The following is a 10,501-nucleotide window of genomic DNA, read 5'->3' on the forward strand; positions in this document are numbered from 1 at the left end:
GGCTATCGAATTTACATAACATCTGTGAAGGATTATTCATTCTGGGCCTTCCTGGTTTGGTTTGGTAAAGAAGTGAGGATGGCTGCGGTTAGATTTGGAATAATTGCAAGATCAATGAAAACGTCTGCTGCTCAGCAGCAGATGGTAAAACCACCTGTGCAAGTTTTCGGACTTGAGGGGAGGTACGCAAGTGCTCTCTATTCAGCAGCCTCAAAGTTGAAACAGTTAGATGCAGTGGAAAAAGAATTGACGAAATTCCAGCAGACGCTTCGAACCGATGTTAAACTCCGAGAATTCATTGAAAATCCTACGCTGAAACGCCACACAAAAACAGAAGCAATAAAACAAATTGCAAGTAAACTTGCGCTTTCGCCACCGACGGCAAATCTTGTTACATTACTGGCGGAGAATGGCCGGCTGAAAAGTCTTGAAGCTGTTATTAATTCGTTCAAGACAATTATGGCAGCTTACAGGGGAGAAGTAGTTTGTGAAGTTGTGACCGCCAGCGCTCTCGATGATGCTACGAGGAAGGAACTGGAAGATGCACTCAAGGGACACCTAAAGCAGGGGCAGACATTGGTGCTAAACACGAAGGTCGACCCAGCAATAATTGGAGGTATGATTGTGAGCATCGGTGATAAATATGTTGACATGAGTACCGCGAGCAAAATAAAGAAATATACTGATCTTATTTCTGCTGCAGTGTAAGACTAAGTTTATTGATTAGCAAGGTTGACAGAAACCTGTTCTACAGCAGCAAGTTCATAGTGATATATGCAAACCTTAAGTGTTTTACAATAAACTGGAATTTTCAAAACAAAACTTCCATTTTTTGTGAAAACTGTTTTGCATAAACCTCTGTTTGTTTATATGAATATATACTGAATGGTTTGTAATTATTACGTGTTTGTTTTATTATGACCAGAATTCACGATATTTTCAATCATTAACTATTACCAGAAATAATATATTTAATGTCGTACTCTGAACTACTGTGAAATAATGCACTGGTGCAATACACATTTTGTCTTGTGCTCTTTATATCTGTTGCAGATTATGTAGATTTCTGTTAATGGAACTGTTGTTTAGATTAATAAATTACTCATGGAACTGCTACTTTTGTTTATTTCACTTGAGTAATCTACTCAGGTCATGGTGTAAACATTGTCAGTTTACTCATATATCGTCAAATACATATTGAGGCTCAGTACCAAGTCAATAGGATCTTCTTCCTGGTGGATATTCTTACTTTGTAGTTTTGTTTGTGACTTTTTGACAAATGACAAAATAATGTAGGTAAGTGAACTGGATTAAAAGATGCTGAAAAATGTTCCTTGTACTAGATAACTGTTACTTAAATGGTATGGGTTACCACCACCACCACTTCTACTAAAGGCTACTGTCAAGCAGAAAGGGAACAACAAAATGTATAGTGCAGAATAAAAAAAAATGTATAGAGTGGTCATAATTTAGAAATGCACTACACTGAATCAGTAGTTAAAGCTCACTTTGTTGACAGTCTTATACTACTGTGAGATAAAACAGTCTTTGAGGGTGATAAAGAATATAGATATAACTATACGGGCTGATATAACATGATATTCTAACTGGAAAGATAAAGGGAATGATTTTCTGTATAAATGAGTTCTCATCTGGATTTTAGTTTGTCCAGTACATGCCAGTCAAAAATGGTACTGGATTTTGATGTATTGTTAATGGATCACAAGAGTAAAATAAATGAATACTATTTTTTAAATGTCTCTTGCCCATTTTGCTGTACTTGCTGGTTAGCATTCTTGATCCAAACAAGTGAAATGTTCTGTAACAAGGAGGAGGAAGTACTTAAATAGGACAGCTATGGGCTATGGTGCTGAATAAAACTAACAGTGCCATCAAAAGGAGCACCACAGGTCAGCCTGACTCTCAGGGTTTGGATGATTAGTCGTCCATTCCATGGTTGCCAATGACTAGGATTTGGTCATATGTGTATTGTATTCTCCTTTTTCTAAGCATTTAACATCTGGGACACTCTCTCTTGAGCCTTTAAGGATGCCTGCAGCTTTTCTTTCACTGAGAACACAAGTATCACTAGGAATGAAATATTCTTTAATCATTTCTGGTTGATTGACTGCAGCCTAATACATTTCATTTTCTGTCGTGTCATTTGGGTTTCACTGCACAGTGAGTGCCACATAAATTTTAAGTCAGAGTGTGGCGTGGTTCAGTGTGAAACGTCACGAAATGAGAATCAGAAGGTACTGAGGAAGGGTTGTATGTTAGAGATGGATTTATGTCTTGGTCACTTAAAATTATATTCAGTGTAATAAATACAGTGTTGAGGGGAAAAAGAGAATAGAGAAATAGAATTATTTCATTTTCAAAATAAAAATTATTATTCACCCAGTTTGTTGCTACTATAAAACTAGAACTGTTCATACTAAAGATGCTGCTTCCTAAAAACCTGAGATTGCCCAAATACAGGAGTTTTCATGTTGGTAATCATGATTAACTTATTTGATTTGATATGTTTTTGTCATACCCATAAAGTAATTTATTGTCGACTATAGTGCCGAGGGGTACATTAGTAAACCTCTTGAGTGTTACCACCAGGGCAGTGAATACAGATGGGCAAAACTAGTTATTTTAAGCATGGGTGTATTGGAGATGGTGTGCCATAGCGCTCTTCTGATCTTGTAACTGAGTTAGTCGTATAAAGGGGGACCTACAGGTTAATGTGAATTCCAAACCATGGTGCACATGGCATTTTTCGCATTAATCATCATTGCCATAGGTGAAGGAAGTGAAAGATAAAAATCCTAGGACTGACTGGTAGGTACCAAACTAGACCTTTATAGTCTGGCACTTCAACGCCGAGTCTCAGTACATGAAGGGAGAAGTGGTCATGACTTCTAAAAAAATGAAAATTGACAGTAAGTATCCTTTATATTTTTTAGTTTGCTGTGTGAACGTTCTCCCCCCCCCAACCACCCAATGAAAACGTGGGAACTAATTGTTTGCAAATACATTACTGACTCTTTCTTCTTGCCCAGAAAGTGTATTCTCAATTAGCCTACTAATGACAGCACACACAAAAGTAGGTGTATAACAAGCATAAAATTTATATTGCACTGTAGGAAAATTTTGTCAAAAATATGTACTGCTTAAATCCTTCAGTTCACCATCATTATTGGAAACTTGCATTGTATAGACTACTAGAGCTTTTTTTGCTCATGTTGAAGGACTAAAGATCCCCTCATGAGCTAGACATCTTTGCACATCCCAGCAACTGAGACATTTCACACCACCAGTGCTCATGAAGTGGTTATTTGTTAGTAACTTTAGACAACAAAATGACTAATGCATCAGCAATTTACGCAAGGGGGTAACACTCACAAAGTTTTACTTCATTTCATGCACAGTCATTTGCAATGACAGCTGACACATTCAAGTTAACAATGAAACAAAGTAAGTAGCATGATGGCTTCCATACCTAGACACTAATTATTCTGACATTTGCAATACAAACCAGTTAGCATTTTGAGCAATTATGAGAAGTGATGCTTACACTATTACAACTAAGTCTATATCTATGACAGTGCAAGCGACCATACTGTGCATTACAGAGGACACTTTTATGTCCCACTGTCACTTTCCTCCTTTCTTGTTACAGTCGCAAATGGTCCATAGCAAAAATAGTTATTGGTAAGCCTCAATGTGGGCTCAAATGAGGAACATTGTGTCAACAATGAACAAAATTGAGTTTGATACATTTTTACAAAGTCTCAGAAGCAACCTTTCACACTGTGATATTGGATTGTAACAAATAATATTCACTAATAGTGTAAATAGCTGCTGGAAAATAAGTTGTTGTTTTAAATTGTATACAGTCCTCTATAGAACATCTTTCGAATCACGTTGTGTCCAACATTAACACTACATGAAGCTAATTAGTGTGCTCTGCTGGTAATAAGTGCACTTCTCTCAGAAATGGTAAGTGTTCAATGTTGTTGTGGGCTGCAGTCTGAAGACTTGTTTGCTATTCTATCCTATGCAAATGTCTTAATCTCTGAATAACTACTGCAACTTACATCCCTCTGAATCTGCTTACTGTATTCATCTCTAAGTGTCCCTCTATAATTTTTTTACCGCCTGCACTCCCCTCCAGTACTAAACTGTGATCCATTGATGCCCCAGAATGTGTGCTGTCAACTGATCCTTTCTTCTTGTTGGGTTGTGCCACAAATTTCTTTTCTTCCCAATTCTATTCCACACCACCTCATTAGTTGCATGACCTATCCATCTAATATTCAGCATTCTTCTGCAGCACCACATTTCAAAAGCTTCTATTCTCTTCTTTTCTGAATTGTTTGTGGTCCAAATTTCACTTACATACAAACCTACACTCCACACAAATACCTTTAGAAAGAATTTCCTAACACTTAAATTTGTATTTGATGTGAACCTAGTTCTCTTCTTTTGAAATGCTTTTCTTGCCATTGCCAATCTATATTTTAAATCCTCTTTACTTTTACCATTGCCAGCTATTTTGCTGCCCAAATACCACAACTCATTTACTACTTTATGGATTTCTTTTCCTAATCTAATTCCCTCAGTATCATCTGATTTAATTCAGCTACATTCCATCCTTGTTTTGCTTTTGATGATGATCATCTCATATCCTCCTTCCAAGGCACTGTCCATTCTGTGCAATCGCTCTTCCAATTCCATTGCTGTCTCTGAGAGAATTACAAAGTCATCAGCGTGCCTGAGAGTTTTTATTTCTTCTCCCTGAACTTTAATTCCTACTCCAAATTCTTTTGTTTCATTTAGTGCTTGCTCAGTGTACAGATTGAATAACACTGGGAATAGATTATTACTCCGTTCTCAACCACTGCTTCCCTTATATGCCCCCTTAACTGTTATAACAGCCATCTGGTTTCTATACAAATCGTAAATAGCCTTTCGCTCTATGTATTTTATCCCTATTGTCTTCAGAAGCATTCAACAACGACAGTTGTATCTTGTGAACTGGGTGTAAGGGTACAGTTTTTCTGTACATGGAGAAATAATTGCTGTATAGTGATGATTCAAGAGGAAGCTGAAAGAGGGAAAAGATAACCTAACGTGCCCATCAACTTAAATCACCATATTGTAGAGTGAATGCAGCCATGAAGACTGATGTGAATAATTTGCTACATAAACATTTTGAGAATGATTGACAGAGCATGGGAGATTTAGATTTCTTTGGTAATGTCATCAATTTAGTTGCTGTGGTAACTGTCAGCTTGTTTCTTGGAAGGAGGAGGAAGATTGGATCAAATATGAAGAGAAACCAATAGGATGGCCATTCTGAACATTCCATAAATCAAAATGCTTAGCCAGAAGATTTAGATTTTGGATTAACGTTTCTGTTTGATAATAATACAAACAAGCATTTGAATAATATAGTATATCATTAAAGAAAATAATTAATTATTGAATATACAAAGTGTAACTGGATAGATTTAAAAATCTACTTGCTACTTGCGAAGGGGCACGCACGCACGCGCGCGCACACACACACACACACACACACACACACACACACACACACACATTGAAATTTGCAGCTAGTGGCTGCTTCTTCTGGCAGAAGGGTTGAAGGGGAAGGAAGAGGAGAGAGGAAAAAGGGCTGGTGAGGTGTAGGAAATGGGAAGAGCTCAGAAAAATCAGCCAAAACCCTGGGTAATGGGAGACTTACCAGATGGTATGAGATGGAAAGACATTGCTGGGGACTGCCTGCACCAGGTAAGGTTTGGAAATCTGAGAGCTTAAAGGCAGAAGACAGAGATTACTGACAAAACAACAGAAATGAGTTAATAAGAGTGGAAAACAAAGTGCATTGTTTGTGGTAGAGGTAGGCAGGGGGAGGGGGAACTAGACAGGTCAGAAAATAAAAGATACCAAAAAATAAAAGGAAATGAAGAAAGGAATAGTTATTGAGAAGTAATGCCGAAACCAAAGAAATAAACATAGATTAAGGCCCAGTGGGTGGCAAGAAACAAGGACATCTTGCAGTGCCAGGTCCCACCTGCGAAGTTCTGAGAAACTGGTGTCTGGCAGAAGAAACCAGACAGCACATGTGATGAAACAGGCACTGAGGTCTCAACTGTCATGTTGTAGAGCATTTTCTGCAACAGGATGTTGTGTGTTGCTGGTATACATCCTCTGCCTATGCCCATTCATTGTAACTGACATCTTGGTGGCAGTCATGTCAATGTAAAAGGCTGAACGGTGTTTACGTAACATCTGGTACATGATACCTGTCATTTCAGAGGTGGCTCAGTGGTGTTAATAGGGTGTATAGGGGGAGTCCTACAGCGAGGATGTTCACAGGGGTAGGAGCCATAGGGTAAGGAAGTCGGTGCAGAAGGAACCTAGGGTCTGACAAAGATATTGCGAAGATTGGGAAGGCGGCAAAACACTACTTTGTTTTGTGGGCAAAATGTCAGATAGAACGGACATCATTTCAGGATGTGATTTTAGGAAGTCATAGCCTTGTTGAAGCAGCTGATTCATACATTCAAGGGCTGGATAATACTGAGTGCCAAGATGTGATCTATTAGACTGGTATTTGGAGGGATCAGCAGTACCAGTATTGGATGTTATGGCCTGGGAAATCTGCTTTCGAACTAGGCTAGCAAGGTAGTGATGTCCAGTGAAGGCTGAGATGAGAATGGTGGCATATTGCTATAAAGGGTCTGCATTTGAACAAATAAGTTTGCTTCGAATGCCAAGGTTGTAGGAGACAGAACATTTGACATGGAAAGGAGTGCCGTAATCAGGATGTAAGTACTGTTGTTTGTTAATAGGTTTAATGTGAACAGAAGTGTGCAGCTGACCTTTGGTGAGGATGAAGTCAACATCACGGAAAGGGCATGGGTTTTGGAATAGAACCATGCAAAATTCAACTGGGAAGTTGTATTTAGAGATTTAAATAATCTGAACATGTCAGCCTTACCATTGAGTTTATATGGCAAAGATGTCATCAATGTATCTAAACCAAACCAGTGGCTGAAGGCTTATGGATCCCATAAAAGCCCCTCCTAGCAACCAGTGAAAAGGTATGCTCTCGCAAATTTTAACAGCAAACCACACTGCACTGCAATGCAAATGCAGTTTTAATCAGTGCCTATCCCCAAATTCTTATTACTGCAACTGACTGACCAAGTTAAAAGTCCGTGATTAAAGCGCTTGACTCACATTTGGGAGAATTGGGGTCCAAATATCCGTTTGGCCACCCAGATTTTGATTTTCTGTTTCCCTAGATTGCTTAAGGCAACTGCGAGGATCGTTCCTACACCAAAGATACAGCTGATTTCCATCCCCTTCCCCAGCATGTTCTCCCTCTCAAATTTTTTTTTTTTTTTTTTTCAGTGGGTCACTAGACTCAAAGCTTTCCTTACTCTAGCCATTGACTGCCCACATATGTCAACCAGCAGATTTTTAGTAGCTGGAGCAAAACTTTCATTTGGTTAACATATTGGTATACTTGTGCTACCAAATGGGTTTTTAGCCTTTCTATTTTAGAACCTAATTTTTCATTCTTTAACTTTTTCAAACACATTGGGTTACTTTCCTCCTGTAGCATAATCTTAAATCAATTCTTCACTATTATGTAGTTGAGGCCATAGCAGTGCTTAGAACAACAAGGGTGAGCTTCAGTTAGACTTCATCCCTGGTAAGAGCCTTTATGGTGTTGCTAAGCAGTGGTGGTAGCCATTGGGATCTCAGGTCTGATAGTTTCAGGCTTCTACCTACACCTTATAAGTCACAACTGCAAAATACTAACGTGAATTCTTTACAGACGAATGCAAAAACTAGTAGAAGCCGACCCCGGGATAGATCAGTTTGGATTCCGTAGAAATATTGGAACACGTGAGGCAATACCGACCCTACGAGTTATTTTAGACGAAAGACTAAGGAAAGACAAACCTATGTTTGTAGCATTTGTAGACTTAGAGAAAGCTTTTGACAATGTTGACTGGAATACTCTCTTTTAAATTCTAAAGGTGTCAGGGGTAAAATACAGGGAGCGAAAGGCTATTTGCAATTTGTACAGAAACCAGATGGCAGTTATAAGAGTCGAGGTACATGAAAGGGAAGCAGTGGTTGGGAAGGGAGTGAGACAGGGTTGCAGCCTCTGCCCGATGTTATTCAATCTGTATATTGAGCAAGCAGTAAAGGAAACAAAAGAAAAATTCGGAGTAGGTATTAAAATCCATGGAGAAGAAATAAAAACTTTGAGGTTCGCCGATGACATTGTAATTCTGTCAGAGACAGCAAAGGACCCGGAAGAGCAGTTGAACGGAATGGACAGTGTCTTATTAGGAGGATATAAGATGAACATCAACAAAAGCAAAACGAGGATAATGGAATGTAGTCGAATTAAGTCGGGTGATGCTGAGGGTATTAGATTAGGAAATGAGACACTTAAAGTAGTAAAGGAGTTTTGCTATTTGGGGAGCAAAATAACTGATGATGGTTGAAGTAGAGGGGATATAAAATGTAGACTGGCAATGGCAAGGAAAGTGTTTCTGAAGAAGAGAAATTTGTTAACATCGAGTATAGATTTAAGTGTCAGGAAGTCGTTTCTGAAAGTATTTGTATGGAGTGTAGCCTTTTATGGAAGTGAAACATGGACGATAAATAGTTTAGACAAGAAGAGAATAGAAGCTTTCGAAATGTGGTGCTACAGAAGAATGCTGAAGATTAGATGGGTAGGTCACATAACTAATGAGGAGGTTGAATAGGATTGGGGAGAAGAGAAGTTTGTGGCACAACTTGACTAGAAGAAGGGATCGGTTGGTAGCACATGTTCTGAGGCATCAAGGGATCACCAATTTAGTATTGGAGGGCAGCGTGGAGGGTAAAAATCGTAAAGGGAGACCAAGAGATGAATACACCAAGTAGATTCAGAAGGATGTAGGTTGCAGTAGGTACTGGGAGATGAAGAAGCTTGCACAGGATAGAGTAGCATGGAGAGCTGCATCAAACTAGTCTCAGGACTGAAGACAACAACAACAACCTACACCTGGGCCAAAGTCTGTAATCCAGGGTGTGAAAGCAGTAAACAATAGGGTATGCTTGTTCAGTATCATGGTATTCAGGTCCTACACCTACATTTCGCAAGCCACCCAATGCCGTATGGTGAAGTGGTGGGGGGCGCACCTCTAGCATCACCATCTCCAGTTCCCCTTTTCCTCCCCCATTCCATCCATGAATGGAGCAGGAAAGAAAAACCATTTCCCTGAATTTTACAATGTGGCTACCTCACAAGACAAAAGTGGGACAATCACAAGACATAAGTGGGAGGATGCAATGTGCACTTACTCATTTATATATCGAGCTAGTAAGGAATTTTCCTATTAATCAAATGGTTTCTTGGTTTGATAATCTTACCAATAAAATAATGGAAAATCTAATACTGTCTCAAAGTGTATGGAGAATACTCAGTGTCTGATGCAGTTCCAATGCTCAGTATAAACTCTGGGGCAGTGGCTGCCACCGTAATACACCAGTCTTCGGTAATGAGGGCATCTACCTGAAGCAGCTTTTCTCAGTGGTACATCATAGATAGCATCAGGCCAGTCAGTGTACCCTACTTCTGGACCTCACTGTTCCGTTATCAAGTACCTGAAGTGTCTGGTTCTGCAGAAACGTTGACACACGTCATTCTGGACAGCTGTCACAAACTTACTACAGGTGGCTCCTTCCCATCCTGGGATCTGAGTGCCCTCCTCTTACTTTTTAACCTTGCCCACTCTCTCTCCCATCCCCAAGGAAGAATCTATTAGTTCCAAAAGGCAGTTAAGTTCATGCAGTTTTGTGTGTGCACTGACATTCCTCCTGAATGTAAGTCCTGGCCAGTGGTTCCATCATGTTTTTCTCCTAATACATGTATAAATGAATCTAGAGGTGATTCCCATAGTTTTAGTGAGAGTAGATTAGCACGAGACATTTCTTATGTTAGTTCTTACCAGAAGTAGCCTGCAGTGTGAATTCGGTCGATGCAGATATTTTCTCCACACACAAAAAATTGTGTTTCATTCTTTAGGTTAGGTAGGACTTAATAAAATCATCAACATACCGTAGGACTTAATAAGAGGGGAAACCAATGCTCCATTTGTTTTTCATTTTCTTTAAACTTGACTGTTACTGCACACTGCTAACAAAAATGATACCATTGCCACCTAGCCATGGATTATAGGACTCTTTGAGAAGACAGTGACGACATTCGCAAAAGGTGTAATGGTGTGTACGTGTGAACCATTCGGAAGCGTAATATTGGGCACTAGCTTAATTTTACGGCACATGAGAACATATCATACCTACGGTGTTAAAGATGACACAGTAAGTTGCAGAAGGTACAGTCAATTATGCATTAGCTGTCAGCCACAGCCTTTGTCAGGAAAATAAAAACATACCATTCATTCACACAAGTAAGCACTCCCCCCCCCCC

General features: G+C 39.3%; 1 protein-coding gene across 1 annotated transcript; it reads left to right on the forward strand.

Annotated features, from left to right (window-relative positions):
- The first annotated feature begins 12 nt into the window (after nt 1-12).
- On the forward strand, nt 13-1,116 carry LOC124619495 (ATP synthase subunit O, mitochondrial). Its single transcript, XM_047145909.1, has one exon. The coding sequence runs from the start codon at nt 79-81 to the stop codon at nt 706-708; it is 630 nt and encodes a 209-aa protein (XP_047001865.1). The 5' UTR covers nt 13-78; the 3' UTR covers nt 709-1,116.
- Nucleotides 1,117-10,501: the final 9,385 nt, after the last annotated feature.

The sequence above is a fragment of the Schistocerca americana genome, chromosome 6, assembly GCF_021461395.2.
Source record: "Schistocerca americana isolate TAMUIC-IGC-003095 chromosome 6, iqSchAmer2.1, whole genome shotgun sequence".
Lineage (NCBI taxonomy): Eukaryota > Metazoa > Arthropoda > Insecta > Orthoptera > Acrididae > Schistocerca > Schistocerca americana.

Excerpts from the sequence above, each read along its gene's own strand:
- LOC124619495 (XM_047145909.1), top strand. The coding sequence starts at position 79 with ATGGCTGCGGTTAGATTTGGAATAATTGCAAGATCAATGAAAACGTCT.